General features: G+C 37.6%; 1 protein-coding gene across 1 annotated transcript in view; it reads right to left on the reverse strand.

The window, feature by feature from the left end:
- SORCS1 (sortilin related VPS10 domain containing receptor 1) overlaps positions 1-26,291 on the reverse strand; it is a 615,871-nt gene that overhangs the window by 128,103 nt on the left and 461,477 nt on the right. The window contains exons 10-14 of the mRNA XM_063433805.1: positions 26,139-26,285; positions 18,227-18,329; positions 14,932-15,008; positions 9,696-9,787; positions 720-827 (exon numbers count right to left, since the gene is read on the reverse strand). Of these exons, the coding sequence (XP_063289875.1) occupies positions 720-827; positions 9,696-9,787; positions 14,932-15,008; positions 18,227-18,329; positions 26,139-26,285 (527 nt within the window). The remainder of the gene's footprint in view (positions 1-719; positions 828-9,695; positions 9,788-14,931; positions 15,009-18,226; positions 18,330-26,138; positions 26,286-26,291) is intronic.

Below are 26,291 nucleotides of genomic sequence, written 5' to 3' on the forward strand. Positions count from 1 at the left end.
TTGTAGAGCTGATATCTGGCCAAGCTTCTTGCAGGAATTAAGGAACATCTACCATAGTTTGGTTTTACTAGTATAAATTCTCATTAACAAACACATTTGAATGTAAGAATTTGTAGACCAGTAATTCTTAAAAGTAAGGCTATGTGTTAAAAAATGGATTTTTGACAAAAAGAACCACTGACCTAGAGGACCCATGTGATTCTTCTTCTTTTGAGAATCACATGAACTCATTACAAGATTTACAAGGTGAGTTATAATATTTTTGCCAAAAATGATTAGAATACACATTTGATATACATTCCAGGAACAGATCCTCCATTGATAAATAGATTGTGTTCTGCAAAACCTCCTTACTCTCTTCTACATGCCATATGCTGTTTGTTAATAGAGTCATAGATGAATCAATAATATTAAATATTAAAAATACTATTATGAAATGATGTCTACATTTTAAGGCCTATCAGCAATTTGTAATTATTTCTGTGAGTAGATGAAAAATTATACTTTAAACACATTTCTCTAGGGGTGTATACATCAACGGCAACAGTGGAAAAACATAAATCAAGAGATAGGAAGGTGTAGCTGTGGACTTAATGCCCCAAAGACATTTGTGCTTAAAAACCTTTTCAAAATGTTAAACAATAGGAAAACAAATATTCTGGTGATCATTTTGTTTTGGTCTTTTTCAAAAAGTTTGTTCTATTAATGGCCATACTTACGTCATAATTAGCGTCTCTTCTCCTGGTTCTCCAAGAACACCATCCACAAACAGGGGGTTTGATGTGAAAGTATATTTACTCCATGATCTACCTTCATCAAAACTTAGCCTGCAGCAAATTTAAAAAAAAATGTCAATACCAGCATTAATCTTATCATCTTCAGCATCAAACATAGATAATTTCTGCTTTATCCAAAACATTCTACAGTGACACTACATCTGAGTGCACTCGTTATTCTATAAAAAAAAAAGGTTGAACATTATTTTCAGGCATTAGTCAAAATTCAACTAATTAAAACCCACATATTTCTACATTTAATTACGAAGGATGTGTGTGATAAAAATAAAGGGTTTTATATAGGTCTTGAAATGTTTATTTACTTAATAATTTAATTTCACATTTGCCAAAATTTGGGATATTAATTTTGTGAAAGACATGCTCTTACACGCAATCACGAAAGGAAAACACGACAACAAATTTTAAGGCACAGCCACTAAGTTTCTATTGCTTTTTCTGTTTTTATTAATTATGCTATTGCTATGCATTTGGTTGCAGTTCCATATGTAAATCTGCAGATCAATTAAACTGTGACCTTTCCACAGTATAATATATAAAATATATAATGAAACATGTCTGGATCTTGCTACAGATATTAAATCAACTCAAGGTTATTAACCCCAGCTTATAAGGTTAAATTTAACTTTCAAACGGCAAACATAAATTGATGAATTCTAATATTCAATGCACAACAGAATAAACGAGTTTGGCAATCTACTGTGATTAAAGGTCAAATATTGCAATGCAACTTTCCTATATATTCTGTAACATATGGGACATAAGAAGAACATGTTGAAGTATTTACACTCAATAAAACCTATTTTTATTATTTAGTGTAAATTTATGTAAATGTTTTGTGGAAACATTTGGCCTCCTGATAGAAATCTAGAACCAAGACGTTGTGAATTAATTATTCATCTCTAAATTCTACACATTTGAATACTCATTCTTTTCATTAAAAGTGCAGTCTTAATACACTGGTTTTGGTGCATGGACGCTGTGTCCTTTCTCTGAAAATATCGAATATTACCATTATTAAGAAAATGTTTTGCATTGCAAGAGATGGAGTCGACAACATCTGGAGTGCTGATGGTTGCCTATACCTACTTTAGTGGCTGTCTGGCAGCCACTAGAGGTGCTTCCTCCTTCAAGATATGTTTTTCAAATGTCTTTACATTCAGTCTATTATACACAGCATGACAAAGCAGATTGAGTCTAATATTTCTCATGTACAAGCACTGGATTCAATTATTCTCTAAAAGAACCAATAGATTAGGTCCACAATAATTATCCATTATTGTTCATCAAGCTTCCGCAAGGAGACTGTCTCCGAAATAGGGTATGGGCATGTGTATGGCTTTTTCACATTTTATTTTCTTTAACATTATTCAAAACATTATTTTTCAAGCATTAAAAACAGTGTGATGTGTACATATTAATATAAAAGCATTCACAATTAAATACATATGAAGCATATATATTTAATTTAAAGAGTATATTTAGTTTTGTAAGTTCCCAAGTACTCATGGGTTCTGAGTGTTGTAATTACTTGGCATTATCTTCCTCACTTTATTGACCTCATAAGGATCAACGGCTAAGCTGATTATTGGGTCACTTTTTTTTTTTTTAAATATTACCATAAAGTTTTTCACTCAAAAGCAAATATTTTCATTTGAGGCAGAAAATGTGTTAAATAAGTACTTTGGGGGGGGCGGGGCCGGACCGCCAAGCAGAGCAGACCCATGGCACTATAGCTCCTGCTATGTTCAGGCAATTTGGTCCCAAAAACACAACTTCTGGAGCTGAGTCACGACAGGCAACTGCAATGAGAAGTGCCAGTACTGGAGAACAATCAGCGACATGATTCTGGGCCCCCTTTTGGGGGGAACACGGAACCCTAAGACCGAGGCCTAGTCAAGCCTATCCAGGTGGTGAGTAGGGTGGACGGCCGCCGCCCTGCTATCCTGCCTGGCTGCAGAATGGGGGTCCCCTAACTCAGTGAGGTGATGGCCCTGCTTCCCCCCCTTTGGGCCGGTGGGGGTCATCCCGCCCTACCCTGGGGCTCTTACCCGAACGGAGACTTCACCTCGGAGACATCACCTAAGATGGCGTCTGGGCCTGACCGGCGCGCTATGGAGGAAGAGGCCCCTCCTTGGGGCTCTTGGCGCTCAGCGGGCTACTCAGAGAGAAATAATTTGAGCAACCTACCTAACCTGAGACCCGACCTGGAGTGCTCCAATCGACACCGAGGACCTTGAGCGGAGACCAGCTGACTGGCAAAGCGGCTCCAAGGGTACTCAGGCTGCAAGCTGGCACGATCTGGTGAAGCCGAGCCACACACACGATGGCCGCGGTTCACTATGAAGACCTCACACATACCCAGCTCCCAACCGCAACCGACTGATACCGCCTGACAAGCTACACACACAGCTTAATTATTCACAGATGGAGCTGAGAAACACAGAACTGTGACCTGCCAGTGATGGGAGTTGGCTGCTCTCTGCACAGGGACTGGGGCTGCCTACTTTCTGCCTCCTGTATAACCACAATCAGGATCACGTCCACCTCTCCTCAGGGAGGAGAGGCTCTGTCCGGGGACCCAGGGTTCTTTAACCACGGTGGCATAAATTTTCCTTCTTTTTTTTTTTTTTTTTTTCAAGCAACACTAACCATGCCATCTTGCCTAGCAAACCTGTCTCTCTCACTCAATCTATATTAATCATGATTTCAGTTTTAGCCTGCACTTCCATCTCTCCAGCCTGTTAATTTAGCTAATATGTCTAAACAGATTTACAATTAACCTACTCAGACAAATAACTGTACTGCATGTATACAATCTGTTAGCTCTTGACGCAAAATGCTAATAATATGCTCAGATAGTGCAGTGATGTGACCTTATGTACCAAGCAAGTCTCAGCTATGTCCAGCTAGCATGTTAATCCCCATAGGCTGCATGATTGACCAGTTTACTGGATTACTAAATATTGAGACAGGCGGATCTTTTGTGCAACCATGATTCAATGTTTAACCTCTAACATGTTTCCCATCCTGAATATAAAAAAAAACCTGTGCTTTGTATTTTAATGCCATACCTATGTTAATGTATGTTTCCGTATCTGCTTGCACCAGCTATCGTAGCAGTGCAAACATGATTGTTCACGCTAAGCACAAATAAAATAAAGAATAATAAAAAAAATATGTACTTTGATTGCTGAACAGAACGTGACATATAGTTATTCTATCTCATACCCAATGAGGCAGCACCGATGTATCAACATTTGCAATTTTTCATACGTGTCAAAAAATTCTAAATTGAATAACTGGTGGAAGGTGTGGACAGGCTTTATTAGAAGCATTGTGGTATGACCTCTCTATGAGTGGCTTCTTTTTCTACAGAACGCCTACACAATAAGAATTCACTTTAGTTGTCAGATAATAATAAAAAAAACAACAGTTGGCACGATTCACTGCACTTTTTGAACACCTCAGAGAAGCAATTTTATTATTATCTTCTTATAATAGATTAGGTATTTGATTAGATTACAATGCACACAGGAGCACCCTGGAGGCATTCCTCACCATTTTCCAAGATCTGTATTGCTTTCTTCGTGTCATGCAAAATGAATTTTTTTTAACAAAGTATAACTTGACAAACTTAGCACAAAACAAATGTTCACCCAAGTAACACTGTTCTTAGATGACATAATTTTTTGTAAAATCCAAGTAATATTTTTCTAGTCATTTTTTTAACCCATCAAATAGATGTTTTTTTGTTTTGTTTTATCCTTGTTTATAACCTAGATCTAGAACTTCTGAAAATTAAAGTCTTTGTGGCATCTTTAGCCAAAGATTGAGTTTCCAAAATAAATATCAACTGTAAATAATCTTGGCTCAGTGCGTGTCAGTATCTTCCTAAAGCAATACAACAATTTAGAGGGAAACTATAGTGCCAGGAAAAGTGCCCCATCCCTTCCCGTGGTACAGAAGGGGTTAGAAACCTCTTCTGCTACTTACCTTAGTCCAGCGTCTCATTGAACTCATTTCCATATGAACATACTCCTTTGCGGTAGACTGGTGTGTGCAGATCTGTGTTTAAAGGGAAACTATAGCGCTAGGAAAACAAAGTTGTTAAAAGCCCCTTCTGTCACTTACCTAATTCCCTCTATGCTGGCTTGGACTCCGTCTCTGCTCCTCCCCCACCGACATCAGCCAGAAGGGGAGACCTAACGCGCATGTGCAGCAATGGCCACGCTCGCATTAGGACTTGCCCCATAGGAAACATTATACATGGGGTTTCGGGTGACGCTGGATGTCCTCATGCAAAGCGTGAGGACATCCAGCATCAGTTAGGCAATTAAAAGTCACCTAATGACCCAGAAGTCCTTCTAGTGGTTATCTGGTAGGCAGCCAATAGAGGTGTAATTAACCCACAAAGGTATTTATTGCAGCTTATTACAAACTGCAATAATTACCTTTGCAGGGTCAAGGGACCTGGGAATGTGCACCCAGAACACTGCAATGAGCTGAAGATGTCTGGGTGCTTATAGTGTCCCTTTAGTAATGCATTTCTGTAGTAGAAGGAAAGAATAATAATTTTAAGAGTAAGTTATTCAACATTATTCAGAAGGACTGCCCCCCCACACAAACACTTTAGGAATCTGCATAGACTACCAAGTGTATAGTAATTGTTCCATAATGGCATCCAAGGAGTGGAAAAGTTAGAGAAAGCTTAGGGTAAAAAAGAGCAAAATATTTATGTCTAATTTTGGAAAGGCAACTATATGCCAATAACATAAACATTATACCAACTTACTCTCATGCTTGCATTTTGCTGACATTTGGGGAATGTCCATATCCTAGATGTCATCAGGTTTCTTAGAAATATTTATTGATGGGGTATATTGCAATTTTTATTTATGACACATGTTCTGTATGTTACAAAAATTAAATTTTAAGGCAATCGTTGTATTTTTTTTTTTTTTTTATGATCCTGTAGGAAACATTGCATAACAAGGACAATAATAATTCCCTTCACCCTTTAAGCTAAGGAGAATAAATAAATGCATCATTAAAATTGCACATATACCTACTTTAGGTGTTCCTAAACAATAATCTTTTCATAGAACAGACCTATACTAATTTTTATTAAAAACATGTTTGTCAATTAGAGATAAAGCAACTTTATGCTAGGCACTACTCAACTGTGGAATGTTACCCCTGACAAGTGTTTTGTAAAACATAATGTTAACTATAATTCTCTTTGCAATTTTCGCACTTCCTATTGATTTAGCAAGAAGCATTTTAGATGTTAATATTAAATGAACCAAGTGACTGAAGATCATCAGATTGAAGACAGTTTTCTAAAAAGACCATTTCTCTCCATAGTAACTATATGCATTTTGGCAGCATAATGATCAGCCAAAAAAACACTCTCATATCCAACAGAGTATTTAACATCACAGATATACCAATCCTAGTGCTTTGAGCAGTTTAGCAAAAATGCGCTTTCCTAGTGCCACTCCACTCTGTTGCCATTCACCTTATTCAGAAGTTAACTTCCATACTAGCACGTCCAACTTTCATTTCCTATGAAGGTTGACTACAGTCCTTCAACCAAGTAGATATTGTTACTGGATAACTGCATTTGGAACTTTGGGCTTTTGGCCAATGGGCCATTGTATGACATGCTTAGAAGTCACACAAAATTGTGGTTTAAAAATTGTGGTAGCTCCAAGCTACCTGAGTTGCCACTAGGCTCCAATGCTCCATATAAGCCCAGTGATACATTTCCAGCTACAAACATCACACTTCATTGGCTGAGAGCATCAGCTGACCGCTCTCAGTCCATGACTGTCATTCTGTGCCATGAAAGTTGCACAGAATTGGCATTAGCCAGCCTAGTTCTGGGCTGGCTGATGACTACCCTATGATGCTGCTGAAGTTGGAGTTATACCTCCGGCAAGAGAGGGGTTAATGTCTGTATGAGCATCCTTTCAAACACTGCATTTACAGACTACAGGCACCACGACCACTTCAAATCACTGAAGTGGTCATGGTGCTTGTTAACCCTTTAAAGTTCACTTGTGGCTGTTGCCTTACTCCAAATCATTTGAATTTGGGTTATTGTTTGGCTGTGGCAATGGACATGGAGGTGGTATGGCCATAAACAGTTGTAATAATAATAATACATACAATAAACAAGTTACACAATTATAAAATGCAGAAAATAAATAAATAATGCATGATTTGTTTTATATTTTTTCCAACATAAAGCATAAATATAATGAGTCAAATGCAAACTGTAGATGATGAATGTTCTGAGATTCTCCACAACGTCATTTATTATTTAACAATCAAAATCTATTTGATTGTGCACATTTTAATGAACAGATTTATTTTGACTGAAATTTTGTTTGTCGTTCCCACTGGAAGATGAACATCTTATGCTGTTTAAATTAAGTTAATTAACAATTCTCTATTTCTTCCTCCATAGACTCTTTAACTCAATACATGTTTTTATTAAAGTAAGCTATGCCAACAAATAAAGTTAAGGCCATATTTATGTGTTTTTAAAGTGTGCATGTAAATCTGTGTTCTGGTGTACGCACATTTTATTGTTAATATTTGGTTACATGCATTCCCTTGTTCTATTTTTTGTTTGTTTTTTACAGTTTTATGGTGACTATATAGGGAAGCTTTTGTAGGTGTTAATATTTTAGCTGTATACAACAGCTTTAAAACACAACTCTGGATGATATGCAAAGCCAGTGATCCACTCCTCGACATCTGTTTTGTTGTTAATGCAACTCATCAACATGATGTTGGTTGCTGGCTTGCCGTTGAGGTTTGGCGTTACTTGGGGAGCACAAACCAAGAAAGTTAAGTTGGGTGAAAAAGTGATTTAAAAACACTTCCACCTAAAGTAAGGGTATAGTCTATATATTGTTAAACACAGATCTGCGCACACCAGTCAAGCTATAATACTTGCATTGCCCTCAGAAATCTCAAATATGCAGTGATGTTACTATGTAATAATGAGGCAAAAAGTTGATTCTTTGTTGAACTTATTTGTATATGCCCACCCAGAATCCCTTGCAGTAGTAACAGCATTGCAAATGTAAGATTTCAGTAGGAAAAAACAAGTCATATGGCTTGACTAGTGTTTCTGTATTTTTTAATATGCAACACCACTTCCCCTGATACTTTCTGAGTTCACAATCATATTGATAATTAGATTTATACAACTAAAGTGAAAAAAAAAACAAATCAATAATTACTGTTACACAAAACACTGTGTAGTTTTGAAAATACATTTTCTAGTTTGGCTGGTTCGTACATGTATCTCATATTGGGTTGTCATTCAGGAGAACTATTATGTTTTTGTGTGCTATGTACTGTGAAGGTTTGCCATCTATGTGCAAGATGTTAAATCTTTCAGACAGTTCTCTTAGAGGGTGAAACATACTCATTCATTTGGAAAGAACAACACTATTGCATATTATTTGTTTGTAACATTGTGTTTTAGGAATTGGTTCGTGGACTGCTTTGCTTCTCGACTGGCTCAGAATGTTACCCATGACAAAAAATATAGTGTCATGGGTGTAAAATGTAGTGTCAACTATACTTCTTTTAGTATTCTTGGCACTTGTTATGAGTTTGAGCTAGTAATACAGCAAGCAACATTATAGAAGTAAGAATTAAATGAGCCAAATGACTGAGATTCAAATCATCACCTTGGAGATAGATTTGCTTTAAAGAGACAATTTCTCTCCATAGTAACCAGATGCGTTTTGGCAGCATAATGATCAGCCAAAAATAACTCTCAGATATTTAACAGAGTATTTTATATCCTAGTGCTTTGAAACAGCAAATGCTATATGAGGTAGATGTATACGAACAGGACAGGACATGTTAGATATACAGACACTTGTGTAGAACATGTTATATATATTACATAATGTGTAGCCTATATATGCACAGAGGAGATTTGTAAATTAATATATATCATTGAAATAATTGGCATCTGTGTAAAGAACATACAATGTTTTAGTGACATATTCCCACTTCTCTCCCCTCACTTACTATTAGAAAGCAGAAATAGCATGTGTCCTTCAAATCGTCTTTGCCTTAGAGGGGTAGGTAAGAGTTGAGGCCATTTTTAATAATTATGCAAAGATGCAGAGGGATAGAATAGAGCCCTGGCATATAAGTGTGTTTCTATATAGGGGGAAATGCAGTATTGGACCAAAGAGGGAGTTTAAAGGGGATATATGGGCTAAGAAATAAAGAGAATTTAACCTGTGTACACATTTTAATTGAATGATGAGATTAAATGATTAAACATGAGTTTAATATAAAAATATAAAAAGTGTTGAGGTAATAATAGCTAGTGAAAATGTGTCATTAATTTGTGAAAAATGTTAATTATATTAGCAAGAATGCTGAATATAAATTGTTTTGGAATATAATGCAGAATATAAATTGTGTTGGAAAAGCAAGCATTATGTGAGATGCCTATATTCATGCAAAAATGCTCGCACAAGGCATGGAGGTGTGAAAACAATTTGATTGTGGAGGACAGCAGAAACATAGAATGTGATGGCAGATAAGAACCATTTGGCACATCTGGTCTGCCCAATTTTCAAAATACTCTCATTAGGTCCCTGGCCTTATCTTATAGCTAGGATAGCCTTATGCCTATCCAACGAATGCTTAAACTCCTTCACTGTGTTAACCTCTACCACTTTAGCTGGAAGGCTATTCCATGCATCCACTACCCTCTCAGTAAAGTAATACTTCCTGATATTATTTTTAAACCTTCAGGTCCAATTCTTTAATCATCATAGCAGATCATTAGAGTCTTGCCTGGTGAGTACAGTAAATAAAACTATACACAAATAATACAATATTTTTTTTTACCATAAGTGTCGAATTGGTAGAGAGGTATGTTTCATGGCAACCAGTACACCACCTTGGTCCAGGTACAAAACACTGTGCTCCTCTTCAAAAATCTGTATGGGAACAAAAGCAAATCCTAAGCATGATCCTGTTGTAGACACTGAGCACTGAGATTTTCTAAAAGCACCCTGAGGTGGAATATTGAAGGTTAACTGAGTCAGAAAGAGATACAAAGGGGAGGAGATGAGTCATACAGGAAGTGGAGGGAAGAAGGAGATACCAGGAACAGTGAGAGTGATTGAGAAACAACAGATGAGAAGGGAAAGACTGCTTGATACATGGGAGAGGAGAAGATTTATAAAATAAACTTTTGAAAGGCACTCTGTTAAAGTCTTAATGAAACTGACTCTGTTAAAAGACAAAAGAAGGGTGAGAAGGAAAAGTAAAAGTGGATTAGTACATTTTATAATGAAGGAGGTGTGAAAGGTTAGGGAGTGTTGGACAAAACAGTGGAATAAAAAGAGAAAATATGGGGGGGGCAACTGTGGAACAGAGCAGACACGTTTCCCTGAGCTCCGAGCCTGGCTCACTCAGAAAATGAATTTAACCATGAAAACGGGCACCTACCTGAGCAAACTGCCCAACACCAATGGTGGGATGGAGGAATGGGGATGAAAAACAAAAAAACAAAGGCCCGACAAGCTGAGAGATCGGTGAACTGTTGCGGGGTCCCACAGAGTTGCATGGGACAAGATGGCACTGGGAGAGGAGTCCTCATGCTCCTCGGAGAATATCCCATTCAATTTGGGAGAAGGGACACCCAGCATCCCACCAACGAGATCTACAACTAGGCAACTTACCTCTGCCGAACCGGTCATGGCTGTCCAGCTGAAAGACATGCTTGTTGAGTACAGAGCCAATATCATGGCAGACATGGCCTACTTTAAAACTGCCATTGAAAGCGCAACCTCTCGAATCACTGTTCTGGAGTCCTCCTCGAGCACCCAAGACTCCAGACTAACCTCAGTGGAAAACAAAATCACTGACATCCAAAAGTTACAAATGGCCACCAATGCCAGAGTGGACGCAATAGAGGACCAAAAACGGGGCTATAACCTTAAACTACATGGAATCCCGGACTCAATAGGTCTCTCCAACTTACCACATTATGTCCGAAGACTGCTCAACATTCTGTTGCCGCCTAAGCAAACCAAAGCAGTCAAGTTGGATGGCATGTTCCATCTGCCAAAATCTCCCACAGCGCCAACAGCGGCTTACGCAGACCTTACTATCAGATTTTAATCGCTGTCTAACAAGGTCCTTCTGCTCACAGCTGCCCAGGGAATACCCCACTATACTTTGAGAACTCATCTCTGACACTGTCCCCTGATCTTACCCGCAGCACCATTCAATGGTGCAGGTCACTACAACCACTACTACAGCTCCTTTAATCAAAGGAAATCTCGTGCCGATGGGGGATACCAAAGCAGCTCTTATTCACCCACACAGGAACCACCTACCACGCATGGAACTATGCAGAACTGAAATCCCATCTAAAAAAGATGGGCCTTAGAGAGTCACAGAGAGTGGCCAGCCCGGCACTGGCACACCTGGACCCCTCTTCTATTGACAAATTCACCCCCCGCATGGCTCTACGCCCGGCACCAGCGAGAGTTACCTGAAGGCTGTGCACCGGCAGGTCGCCTTCCCTACACCTGAGTGACCGCCAGATTCCCTCTATCTTCACCACCTGAGATCCAGTTTTGACTTTTTCTGTTTCTCTGTTCCTATAAAGTTTATTTTTGTTTTTCCGTATTTTTTGTTGTTGCTATTTTATTGGTACTTGTCTGGGATAATGAATGCCTAGACCTATGCAGCTATTATAAGTGACAGGGTTTATAACTCTGCCACGATTGCCCCTAGGAAGCCACGTGTCGGGACATAATGTAAACCCCCCTCCTCCTGACCCCAGTAATAATGCAAAGACGGATACTTACTAGTGGTAATGGGAGGGAGTTAATTCCCTATAGGGTGGAATAGACCTAACGACCCAACTTCCCTTTGATACCTCTCACACACCCTTAGGATAATACTAGTTAGTCTAACATAGACCTTTTTATGCCTTACTTTTCTAGTTTTATGTATTTTTTTATGTTTTGTTTGTTTAAAACAGATGCCTAAAATTGTATGCCACATAAGCTCAGCCAGCTCCTCAATCATATAAGATGTCCCCCTTTCTGTCCAGATAATAGGCGCAATCGACAGTACCTTGTGAAGATAGGACATGCAGGCTGGGATAACTAATTGTTATGCTCATATGTGTTCTTACTTTAAACATAAAATAACAGTGGAGTATGTTTTGACTTCTTCTGCAAACTATAATGTATATTATCAATGTACCCATGCTTACTCATGCCAATAGTGCACTGTCAAAAATAAAGAATTAAAAAATAAAATAAAATAAAAATAAAGAGAAAATACAGGTCTGGAAGTGGAAATTGGAAAAAAAAATCAATGCAATACTTTTTGCTCATTATTGTCCAAGCTGACACATGAAGATGCCACATGCAAACACAAACATCCAACTTCCTCCGGAATTTAAAGGGACACTATCATCATTTTTTTTAAACTTTATTCCTGAATCTTTGTGAGTTGATTTATCACCTATCCTTTTTTTAGTTATTGTCCTATGTTCTCACCACAGCTGGTGCGGTCTAGTTCCTCAGCTAAGAACCAATATTAGCCCAGCCTTTTATTAGTCCTAAATCCCATTTTCTTGGCTTGTTGCAATGTGTATACAGTCTGCTCCTGGCAATCTGTGATTCTGTATGATCAAACTGGCAATTTATTGATTAGCAGCATCAGTGTCTAGCTCTGACCTACCTAAAATTGAAACAATTCTAAAGTGCTAATTTTTTAGATATATGAAAAAATTCGTTTTAAGTGAATAAAATCAATTGTAAAAATGGGGCTTGTTCATAAAATAACTGAATTGCCCAAATTAAAATATTTTTTCAGACAATTTGGTTAGTTTATGAATCAACCAGATTTATGAAATTGATTATTTTGACAATTACCAGAGATTTTTAGTCAGAGAATATCTTAAAATGTATTTTTGCACATGTCTACTATTATTTCTTTTATATTTTTGTATTCCACTATAACCAACTAGTTACCTCACAGCAATAGTTATGTTACAACGTCTGCTATATATTCACCTTCATTAAATATCCAGCCTCTGATTAGCTTCCAGAAGGGAAGCATCATTGTATGAGTGGATTTCAAAGTATAATCTACTGAAAATGTTCAGACTCCATAACTTATTTCTTGAATGTGGTGCCACCATTAACGAAAACAAACATTGCAAGCTGAAATCTGCATTGAGAAGATCAGTTCTTGACCACTCAGAAAACAACAGAAGAAAGTTCTCTAGCCAAAGTCAACACGAGTTGCCTTGAGTTCTCAAAGATCTACATTTCACCAAACTCCAAGTCTGTTACAGTGTGTTGGAGAATATAGAAGAAAGAAACAAATTGCAATCTCTCCTTTGCCTGACAGTTAAAATATGCAAGCTGTAGCCACAAGAGAGAACTATATCAAACTCCAAATCAACACGCTACACATGCTTCTGACCATCTAAGAGTTAACACATTGAACATATTTAGAAGCAGTTAGACAAGAGGAAGAATCAAAGAGTTCAATGTTTCTTGGGATTATTCAAAGTTACAAGTTACATTTTCCTTTTATAATCCATATGATCTTCTCGAGCAGCAGCTATAACATGGAGAAGAAATCTGTGATAGCCTCGGGCAAAAAGCCCTATTTAACACAATAACAATCAGCTAACACTTCTCTGCACATGAATAGTAAAGCCAAGCTGGGATTTTCAGAAGCCTTTGTTTCGTGATTAAGATCTAACATGTTGCAGTTCTTCCTTCTAGTGGAAAATGCGATAACTTTGCATGTTTCTGGTCTCACTTATGGGAATTAGTGGCTTCTACTTAGATTATATTGATATCTTTTTTAAGTAAACTATATTGAAATTTAAATATTTATAAGTAGGCACAACATGTAGTCTCCAATACAATATATATATTGATATTCCAGTTTAATTCATTCAATTTCCTACAAAAAGCATGAAAAATTGCAGTACCTATATCAATAAAGATTTAATGGAATCTCTAATGTGGTTCGGAAATGAAACACAGCTGGTAATGCAACAGAGAATTAATACAGTTTTCTTGTATGTATTGTTGATAATGATTGGAATAAAGTGCTAAAGGAAAATATGAGGAATTACCACTATATCAAGTAATACAAGCAGGTGATAGAATGGTGTTAATTTACCCAATTTGAAGAGTTTTGACTGGTTTGTGTCTGCCTTTAAATTTAATTTGTTTCCATAAATTTATCATTTAGTGACATTGAAAAAATTAGGATTTAATGGCAGGGTCTGCTGCTCGGCTCGCCAAATGTTAGTTTCATTAATTTATATATTGTAAGACGACTTCATGAACAGGGGCAAATGGGTACCAATGGTTCAAAGCCTTTACAATCTTACACACTTACAACAACCAAGTAAAAAGTTGCTTTTTTAGGGATAATTTGAAAAGAATACTATCTGTTTATATGCCAAGTACCCCAGAGCAGCAATCACCAAGAACATTCCAATGGACTCCATGGTCATTGCTCAATGTTTAGTACCGCAGTTGGTCTTTTATATAAATTTCTATAGAATTCAGACACACCCCAGGGCCATTCTGAGTATGCATTAATATAATAGATAATTGGGCACAGGCTATCTTCTCTTCCAGATAAAAATGCACAGTTAAATGAAACAGGAGGATCATTTATTGGACAGAGGTAGTTAGGCTTCTCCTGATGGGGTAATTTGTAGACATGGATGGATGTGATATAAAATACATTCTAACGAGCTCTGTAGTCAGCATTTATAATTTTGATGGTTCCTTGCTCTACTGCTTCTATGTCTTTAAATTATGTATTAAAGATTCTCTAACTTTAAGGTGGGAAGACATTTACTCCAGTCTGGTATTAGCTTTGTTCTATACCAGTGGATTCTAGGGTAGAATTCCCCTGCCCCAGCTTATGGTCTTCACTTTGACCTTGCTAATGCTTAAACCAAAGAGTGTATGTCAACAAAGCAACTATGCACATCTCAGCTTTTCTAGTAGATCAATGTATTAATTTAGCCATCAATATTCTCTATATGCTATTACTTATCTCATATTATACCTACCTGTCTCCAAGTGTTGCCAGCATCGGATGATATGAACATACTCAGCTCAGTTTCTGTCAGTTCAGACCCAATATTCCCTGAAAGAGATAACCGAAAATGAATACAATCTGGTGGTCGCTTAGTGTTGTGTTTATTTTTAATACACTGCTCAAAAAAATAAAGGGAACACTTAAACAACACAATGTAACTCCAAATCAATCACACTTCGGTTAAATCAAACGGTCCACTTAGGAAGCAACACTGAGTGACAATCAATTCCACATGCTGTTGTGCAAATGGGATAGACAACAGGTAGAAATCATAGGCAATTAGCAAGACACCCCCAATAAAGGAGTGGTTCTGCAGGTGGTGACCACAGACAACTTCTCAGTTCTTATGCTTCCTGGCTGATGTTTTGGTCACTTTTGAATGCTGGCGGTGCTTTCACTCTAGTGGCAGCATGAGACAGAGTCTACAACCCACACAAGTGGCTCAGGTAGTTCAGCTCATCCAGGATGGCACATCAATGCGAGCTGTGGCAAGAAGGTTTGCTGTGCCTGTCAGCTTATTGTCCAGAGCATGGAGGCGCTACCAGGAGACAGGCCAGTACATCAGGAGACGTGGAGGAGGCCATAGGAGGGCAGCAACCCAGCAGCAGAACCGCTACCTCCACCTTTGTGCAACAGGAGGAGCACTGCCAGAGCCCTGCAAAATGACCTCCAGCAGGCCACAAATGTGCATGTGTCTTCTCAAACGGTCAGAAACAGACTCCATGAGGGTGGTATGAGGGCCCGACGTCCACAGGTGGGGGTTGTGCTTACAGCCCAACACTGTGCAGGACATTTGGCATTTGCCAGAGAACACCAAGATTGGCAAATTCGCCACTGGCACCCCGTGCTCTTCACAGATGAAAACAGGTTCACACTGAGAACATGTGACAGGCGTGACAGAGTCTGGAGATGCCGTGGAGAATGTTCTGCTGCCTGCAACATCCTCCAGCATGACCGGTTTGGCAGTGGGTCAGTAATGGTGTGGGGTATTTCTCTGGGGTGACGCACAGCCCTCCATGTGCTTGCCAGAGGTAGCCTGACTGCCATTAGGTACCGAGATGAGATCCTCAGACCCCTTGTGAGACCATATGCTGGTGCGGTTGGCCCTAGGTTCCTCCTAATGCAAGACAATGCTAGACCTCATGTGGCTGGAGTGTGTCAGCAGTTCCTGCAAGACGAAGACATTGATGCTATGGACTGGTCCGCCCGTTCCCCAGACCTGAATCTAATTGAGCACATCTGGGGCATCATGTCTTGCTCCATCCACCAACGTCAAGTTGCACCACAGACTGTCCAGGTGTTGGCAGATGCTTTAGTCCAGGTCTAGGAGGAGATCCCTCAGGAGACCATCCGCCACCTCATCAAGAGAATGCACAGGCGTTGTAGGGAAGTCATACAGGCACGTGGAGGCCACACACACTACTGAACCTCATTTTGACTTGTTTTAAGGACATTACATCAAAGTTGGATCAGCCTGTATTGTGTTTTTCCACTTTAATTTTGAGTGTGACTCCAAATCAAGACCTCCATGGGTTGAAAAATTTGGTTTCAATTTTTTTTAAATTTTGTGTGAATTTGTTGTCAGCACATTCAACTATGTAAAGAACAAAGTATTTCAGAAGATTATTTAATTCATTCAGATCTAGGATGTGTTATTTTTGTGTTCCCTTTATTTTTTTGAGCAGTGTATATAATGTATAACACATTTATTTACTAGCCAATAATCAGTCACTTGGTCAAGCTTGCCTTTGGTTATTGATATTGAGCCATTAACCACTATCATGCAAGTGGTGGAATAAGGCAGATAGTGAAACTACCTGACAGTAAGATACCAATAACTAGTATACTAGTTACTAGTATACCGACAGTTTTATGTAGAGTATGTATGTGTGTGTGTAAACGTTACAGATGGGCATTAGTAAAGTATTGATCAATACTAAATAATAATAAATCACACATTTGTCATTCTTGTTTGGCTGATCTATATGAAATACATTATTTAGTGACAAAAAAAATTGTAAAATAAGCATAATTTTTCCGAGTTAAGTTTCTCTCAAAATACATTAAATGGAAACATTAGGTGGATGAAAAGAAGCACATATTTGGATGGTAAAATAAAACGAGTCAACTAATTCTCAATCTGCACAACACAAATCACACTTATATATTTCTTCAGAATCTGATACATTCATATTTTTCTTGGTAGATATGTATTTCCTTATATTACACCAAAAATGTATCCCTTAAGTTTAGGCCTTTTTCGATCTATCTTCCTCTCTAGTTCTACTTTTATACTCATATTCATACTCTGTCTCTGTTTAGAGCTATACATAGTGGTACTGGTAGTAGTAGCATAGTGGTACTGTAGACATTTTCATGTAAACACTGCCTTTTCAATGAAAAGGCGGTGTGTACATTACTGTACACAGTCACTCAGATGGCCACTAAAGGGTCTTCCTGGGTCAGTGCTGCAACACTGACTTCCAGCGTGAAGATTCTAAACTTTCCTCATAGAGATGCATTGATTTAATGAGGAGGTGCTGATTTTCCAACATGGTGTTTGGCTCTGTTCCCCGACCCCTACCCCTTGCCCAGTCTCCTTGGCTGAGATCATCAGAATTTACAATATCAGCCAATCCAATGCAGCCAAAGAGGCAAGGCAGGGAGCAGAGCTAGCACCGGTGGACCTGTGCGGCACTAGACTAAAGGTGAGTTTTAAGACTATTTAAGGGAGGCTGGGGTGATAATGTGTTTTTTAACACTATAGGGTCAGGAATACATGTTTGTATTCCTGAACCTATAGTGTTCCTTTAAAACAAGCTAGAATTTTACATATAAAATTCTACCACCTGCAGTAAAAAAACAACTTTAATGGGGTTGTAGTTAGTGTTATCATTTTGTATCCCCTCTTTTTCAGTGAAATATTCAAAATCCATAAAAAAATAAAATCACTGGAGTTTTTTTTTTAAGTATGTGTTCTTTGCTACTAAATTACTTTCTAGGTTTAAAGAAAATAAATAAAATGCTCAAGAAAATATATGGAACAGATTATAGATAAGACAAGCCAGCTGTACTTTAGGACAAGACTCTAGATATATTCTTATTAAAAGCGTAGACTAACATAAGAGGCAAATTGAAAGTTTTGACCTTCCGTAAAATAGACCTGATTTTATTGGAACATTTACTATTTACAGTCAGTAACAGGTCATTTAGTCATTACATTAATCTTGTGTTATACGATGAACATAAAATACAGAATCGTATACCTGAAGCCACAATGATCCCAGGCGCAGTGTCTCTGCTTGCTATGTTGCCTGTCGTATATGGGTTCTCTGAGACCTTTAAGTGAAGGTGTAGGGAGCAGTATGGCTGAAAAAGAGAACAATGTTTACTTATTGAACCCCAATGATCACCTTGGATTAAGCAGTTAGTTCTAGCCAGACTGACTTACCAAACATCCCAAAGCATAAAACTTGCTTTATCATTACAATTATTTTAACTTAGAAAACAAACACTATTTTTAAGTGAAAATATCAGGAGCATTTGATTTAATATCAACTTGAACAATCAAAAACGCTCAACTTTGTGAGTCAATCAAAAACTCTCAACTTTATGGTTTCTAGCTTGCTTTGCATGTTTAACAAGCCACCTGATCAACTTATCTTACAAAACCTGTCTCAAGTCATGTTTAGGGAACAACCAACTTGGAGGTTTGAAATAGAATACTGTGGAAAAGTGTGTTCAGTAAATATGCAATCCTTTGTATTAACTAAATATGAAAGTGGGTTGATTTGCTCAAGCATGATTGAACTTCAGAATTGCTCAATTGAGAAAAGGTTAGAGTTTGATCCTAAATAGCAATACAGTGTATCCACCAAAGGTAAATTCTGAATTTAACAATTCAGAGCAATTCTATGTTTGTTAATAAAAAAAATGCCATAAAAGTGTTCATATTTCAGGCAGGGTTGCACACTTACGAACACTGGATTTACAGCACATTGACGTATCACAAAAGTAGGTTTTTGTTCTGATTGGTTGGGGGCATGCTTCCCTCATAACATGGGTGCTAATGTAAATGTATGATAAAAGGTATCTACCGGGTCAAATATTTTGTTTTACCCATAACAAATTGAAATAGGGCGGGCTATATCAAGAGGACTCCATTTTCATTTAATTGGTCCAGCTTCATTTGGGATAATTCAGTTATTCTTGAGCAGCTTTTGTGTTAGTTCGCCTAATCTAGGGTGTATTTAAACAATATTCATTACCAGTTCCAGACGTTTTAGAACATCCAAAAATGTTAGATGGCACGCAAATAATTATATGTAAAGCATACACTAACTTCTTACTTCTCTCTTAATTCCCCGTCAGCACCAGAAGCTTAATTCTATGGTGAAACATATTATGGGTTGTGACAGCTTCAGGTAGTTTAGATACAGAATTACTACACTTCAATATGGTTATGTTTAGGGAATCAAAATTCTATCTTAGGTTCAAGACACCTGTCATGAACCTCCAGTAACTATGTGCAACCATTTGATCTAAATTTAGGAAAGGGATTGTTGACAGCAGATATACAAGTGAAAGCAAATTCCAGATAGACAACCAGATATTCGTGGGGGTAAAATAAAAAGAGATTTTTAGTCAATGCCAATTGCATGCCAGGATTAAGGTATGTCAGCATTATATTTTAATCCTGTAAAGTTTACACCTCAATAGTTACTCCGAGCATCAAGACCACCCAAGTGATTTGAATTGGTCATGTTGTTTAGAGTCTGTAAGTGCAGTGCTCCGATCTGAGATTGCGATGATCCTCTTAGCTGTAGGAATTATAGCTCTACCTCCGGCAGCTCATAAACCAGCCTAGAACAATATTCTGGGCGACTACTGTCAATTTTTCCCCAAATTGGCATCTGAAACCAACATGCACAGCAAATATTGATGCACAATAGGCTAATGGGATCACATCAGCCAGGAAGGATCTGACTGAGGAAAGAGCTTGGACTTAGAGATAAAATGGACATCCATTTTAGCTTTTCTTTTTTTAAAGTTTGAGGGGGCAGACCACCTCATAAATGATTGCTCTAACCAAAACAAGTGTTTTATTAAAATGCATTTTTTTTTTATTAGAGCAACCCTCTATCAATAGTTTTGTGTCTTAGACGTAAGATATTGAGTACAATAGATACGCAAGACTCCACAGTAAGACAACTAATTATTTAAATTGCATGTGTGTCTTATATATTTCTAATCACATACTGTCATGGATTACTTGTATAATCATTAATCATTAATATAGGAAAATGAAGATCTAATTGTATTCCACTGAATCATACTTAATCAGCACCCACTATCAGATACTGGAGGGGGCGATGTATATTGCCATATTAATTACGTGATGCAGTAAAGGTACGGTTATAATGTTATATTATAATTTCATGCCTGGGCCTAAGGAATACTGTATAACAAAAGCTGTAATTATGTTGCATGAAATATGCATTAATGCCAGCCTTTCGTATGTTGAGGTATTTCGACTGAAGCTGTGCAACCTAGAAATATTGTCTGATTATAATTATTATACAGAATACTAACATTATATGTCCTTTTACAACGGGTAATATAATCAATCACATACATTTAGGCAAACATTGATGAGGAATAATTGAAGTAAATCGTGATATATCTTAAATGAACAATCCAAGCACAATAATATCTACAGTGGATTGTAGTGGTTATGGTGCCAGTAGCTCCCTAGTACCTCGCCAAAGTAATGGCTCAAACTGTTTTAGAATGTATATAAATAAAGTTAAATTTACAGAGCAGGAGATAATAACTTATAAAGTCAGTAACATCAGACGGAAAATGAAACCATTTTTTTTCATACATACTCTGTCAGTCACACCCAGAATAGATGTGGCTAGTGCTGCATATACAGAAACAAAATATATTTAACTCCTAAATGGCAGTGAATTGAACAGTGAGACCAAAACCGCTTCATTTTGCTAAAGTTGTTTTGGTGACTATAGTGTTCCTTTAAAAAAGTAACCATAAACGTTAACAGAAGGAAGAGTTTAGGACAGATGCTCACTTTCTTTGCACTCATACAATCTGTAACATTTAGTAAAATATAGTAATACACAGAATTGTATAATATAATAATCTATGTACATTTGATGCCATGCTATTGTCATTGGATTTAAACCTTAAAATATCAGTGAGAGATACAAAGCAGAAAGCAGCACATACAGACTCATTCTCTAAAATCACATGTGAGCATTAATCTATAGCTTCATTTTCTCAAACAGATTTTGTTTGACCAGGCAGAACTTTACACAAGAACAATCAGATCTAGTTCATTCTTGATAACAATGTAGAAAGAAACCTGCAGCTTCTATAGCAGTTTCTGAGCCCCATCTAGTGTTGATGTTTAGAACTACATGTTCATTTAATTTCTTCCAGAAATGCTGCACAAATATTTCAAACATAGAGTTAGTTAGTTTCATATTACTTTCTTTCATTACAAAAAAACAAGTCATGCGCTCACTCCCATCACTCCTGGGGGCAGCAACGACCATGGTACACATCAGCCCCAATACATACAGTAAAAACCAAAGAAAAAGTAACCTGCGCTCTCTCCTAAATCCCTATGTATGTTTAAACAAATGGAGGTCATTTAGTTACTCCAATGGCCAATCCTATTTCCAAACTCTCATACCGTAACATATTTGGACGTCAATCATGGTCTGCCATAGAGAATCATTGTATTTAGTGATTCTCTATGGAAGAATCTTAGATGCAGTGGCGTACTAAGAGGGGGGGAGGGCGGGGAACACTTTCACAGAAACTAGGGGGGGCAATTTCTTATGTAAAGGGACCGGCCTCTTACGTGAGTTTCCTATCCAGCAGCAGCAAGGTCCTCTGTTCTCGCGATCCGCGAGAGCATTGCCGCAGGTTGCTATGGTAACCCGCGGCAACGCTCTCGCGGATCGCGAGAACAGAGGACCCTGTTGCTGCTGCTGGATCGGAAATGAGCATGGAGAGTTGTTTTGGTGTGTCTGTGTATCTGTATGTAGGTGTCTGTATGTGTGCCTGTGTGTCTCTCTGTGTGTCTGTATGTGTGTTTGTATCTGTATGTGTGTCAGTATTTGTCTGTGTCTGTGTATGACTGTGTTTCTATGTAACTGCATGTGTGTACCTATGTGTCTGTGTATCTGTATGTGTGCCAGTGTGTGTATATGTGAGTATATGTGTGTATGTGCATACATCTCAGCATTTCGCTTAAACTACACACAAATACAACCCTGCATCCAAATGTCAACACTACATATAAACACACCACCATATTCAAAAAGTACACTACAGAAAAATGCACGCCTGCATTCAAATGCCAATACGTGCAAACACACCCGTACATTCACTCACACATACTCCATACAAAAACATGCTTACATTTAAAATATACAAACACTGCTCAGTGCTAAATACATTTAAAAAAATTGTGGTTGTTTTTTACATTTTAAGTTGGGGGGGGAGGGGTGCCAAATAAAGCATCCGCACCGGGTGCCAAATGCTCCAGGTACGTCCCTGCTTAGGTGCATCAAGGCAAAAGCTGTGAATGCATCTAAGGTCCCCAATACTCTTCTTTGAGGAGCATTGAATTGGACCCGCATGCTGGTGGAACGCCTCCAGGATGATGTCTCACCAGGAGAAGGTCACGGCAGCGCAGATGGAGACCCAGCACTGGAGCAAAGGTGAGTAATTCCTTTTATTTATTTATTTAATTAATAAACCTGGAGGGCCATAAATTAAACAACATCAGGACTGGAGTGTTGAGAATACAGATATGTACTAGTCTCCAATATTTTTGCATGTTCAATAAAAGAGTGGCAGCAAACTGCCACTTTGCAAAAAAACTGTATCCTAGCCCTACTTGGGTTATGTGAAGAAGAAAATTAATAACAGGAAGAAGCAGGAAAGACAAATGCAGATTGGAATATATTCCACTAATTTGCAGTAAATTTAGGGAGAAAAAAATAATAAGCAAAACAATATCACAAGAATATCTGGGCAATGTAGACATTTCATTTTCCACAAAACTGCAATGTTTTAGATAGCAGGGTTAAAATGCCAGGACCTGACCTGACCACTTCATTGAGATGAAGTGACCTGCGTAACTTTAGTGGTCCTTTATTAGTGTTGCCCTACATTCTGTAAATCAATTAGTGAAATCTCTAGCCAGCAAAATGTTTAATCTGTGGATGACTAAAATGCATGCTGTGCAGTGATTTGTACATTGTACTTTATTATAAGAAAAAGTAGAAGGAGAAATACTGTAATATACAGACTACTCACATAGATAATACAAATGGAGAGTCTCCAACAGACCATGTCTATAGTTTAATTTTCCTGTTTGAGTAAAATAATACATCGTATACATCTATTCATACAGAATGTATCAGTCCTACAATAGTTTCATAGACACTGGAATGTGCCAATTAATGGAAATGTGACATTTAATTAGCTAATTTAGACTAATTAGCATCCATTTTCTCTAGTCATTATTCAGATGTCTATTGATCTCTATGGTATCAGTTTCATTATTAAAGATACAGTTGCAAGAAAAAGTGTGCAAACTCTTTGGAATCAGTTTGTTTAATGCACGAATTGGTCATAAAATGTCATCTCATCTTCATCAAAGTCACAAGTATAGTCAAACACAATGTGCTTAAGTTAACAATACACAAACAATTACAATCTTTCATGTGTTTATTGAACACATCTAATTAAGCATTCACAGTGCTGTGATAGAAGTAAGTCAACACTTGAATTTAATAGCTAAGAGCTAAGGTAATCATTGCAGGGTTGAATGGACAATGACACTGCACCCAGACCACTTCATTGAGATGAAGTGGTTGATGTGTCTAATGTGACCCTAAACCCATTGGGATAATATTTTCATGTTGGTATGTCATGCCGTATTTGCACCATAGACAGTGCTGTGTGTTCTTCCCAAACAACTCAACCTTCATTTCATCAGTCCACAAACCATATTCCCAGTAGCAACAACTCTTAATTGCAGGTCTTCTGATACCTATTTTTTGCGGGACATGGTTTACATCAACAGATAGTTTTTGGAAATAGCTAATTTAAAATGTTTGAGTGTTTTATATAAGTCTAAGAAGCTCTAACACACACCTCCAATCTCATGTCATTAAATGGACACCAGGATTGCCAAGTCCAACTCTAACTAGCTTTTGTTAAAAGTCATTATCCTAGGGTTTCACATACTTTATCCAACCTACACTGTGAATGTTTGAATGATATATTCAATATGCACAAGAACAATACAACAATTTGTGTGTTATTAGTAAAAACAGATTTGTTTGTTCATTACTGTAACTTAGATGAACATAAAACCAGATTTTAAGACAGTTTTATACATAAATGTAGTAATTTCTAAAGGGTTCACATAATTGCCAATGATTAGATGGGATTCAGCATCTACAACTATGATAATATATCGGGGCCAAACTAATGATTATAGTTATAGTTTATTTGTATTTTATTACGTGCAATGGGGGATATTTATCAATATCTTCTGACTACAATTTCAGGATAGGTAACCCCAGCTACTAGCAAGTAAGCTATTAATGAAATTCATTGTTCATTTTAGCCTCTATCTCCACATCCAAATGCCCTAACATATCTGACTCACTGGGAGACATTAACAGGCCTATTTACAAGAGAAATCATTGGTTTGTTCTTTATATCACTACTCTTTTATATGACAATTTTATATATCTTCCCTAGTGTTATAGATTCACACAATTATTACCGAGCTTCTTGATTGCCTTTAGGCTACTGTGTTATGCTGACTTCACTTAAGAATCTCTTCACAAGCTGACCTTGATATGTACCCTTATTTAATCCATAAACTTTCAGTTGAGTAATTAGTGGTCAATGGAATGTATTTAAAGTCTCTACTCACTAGTTATAACTGGCATGGTATTGAGTTAGAAATGGCTGGTAATTGGTTGTGTTGAAAATAATGGTAGCTGTACTACGAAGGCCCTCTCTTATCAATCCTTGGTTTACATACAATGACATTCCAAAAGGAGAGATTAAAATCGTAATGGCAATTATTATATCTTGCTAACCATTACAACTACCCACAATGAGCATGTAGCCCTCCTTTTAAATTTTCCAAAGCTTAATTTTGTCATTTGTATAGTAAACGGGCAGTTAAACATGACAGTGAAAGTTAATTTACAGCCAAAGCTTAGACGTTTAACACCCTATAATGAAACAATCTAACAAGAAAATAATAATTTTTGCTCTTTATTTTGTTTCCTTAATATTTTTTGAAAATGTTTACTTTCATTTACTTTCTACACTGGGCTAGTTTACTGTCACTACTGGAAGCAACTAAAAGTGTTGTAACATTTCTAATAATGCCTACAATGCTTCTCAAAACAAAACTTTGAACAATAACATTTGCATTGTCCTTGTGATAACATCTTGAATAGCTCTGCTTTACATAGTCACATAGTACCAGGGTCACACCGGGCCAACATTTTGCTGGCGCCTTGATACCTGAGTGGGGGACCTCGGGAGGCTGGTTGCTGCAATAATAGGTGTGTGCATGTCTCTGGTGCACAATCGTGTCTCTCACTCTTGCCATGAGACGTTCAATACATTGTAACAGCAAGACCACCAAACCAGAAGGGAAACAACATTATGAAACCTCTGAAAGTGCAGAGCCTAAGGGTTATCCTGCATCATACAATAGTAAGATAGTAGTTCAGATATCTTTGTTGCTGTTGTCTATTAAAAAAAAGGCTAAAAGCCGTCTAAATGAAACCAGGGAAAAAAACATTCTAAACTCTAAAATTTCTATTTCATTTCGATTAAATGTCTCCACATTCCAACATGAGCTTCAAAATAAAGCCCTTCTGAAACTTATAAATTTATGTCAACAAAATTATAAAATTTTCTTTGGCCAGAAAGAATGGCTGGAGAAATTTAAACTTTGCTCGCCAAAGTGTAAAAACAATCTGTGGAGAAGAAGTTTTCCTCTCCTGGTGTTGCAGTTCCAAATCTCAAAACGACTGAATTGCAAAAATAAGTGATCACACATTTAAGGTTAATGACAACGACAGTTCCCCAGACTTCACTTACTAGTAGGCAGTTGACGGAGTTCCCTCTCAGATCACTGTCAGGAGCCTGTAGCAGATGCCAGTCTCTCCCTTTATTGTACGTGATGAAAGTTTTCACTTGGCTGTCAGTCTTCTTGTTAGCTAAGAACATTCCCTTGATCCCTGCTACCTAGGA

Source organism: Pelobates fuscus, chromosome 10, assembly GCF_036172605.1.
Source record: "Pelobates fuscus isolate aPelFus1 chromosome 10, aPelFus1.pri, whole genome shotgun sequence".
Taxonomy (NCBI): Eukaryota; Metazoa; Chordata; class Amphibia; order Anura; family Pelobatidae; genus Pelobates; species Pelobates fuscus.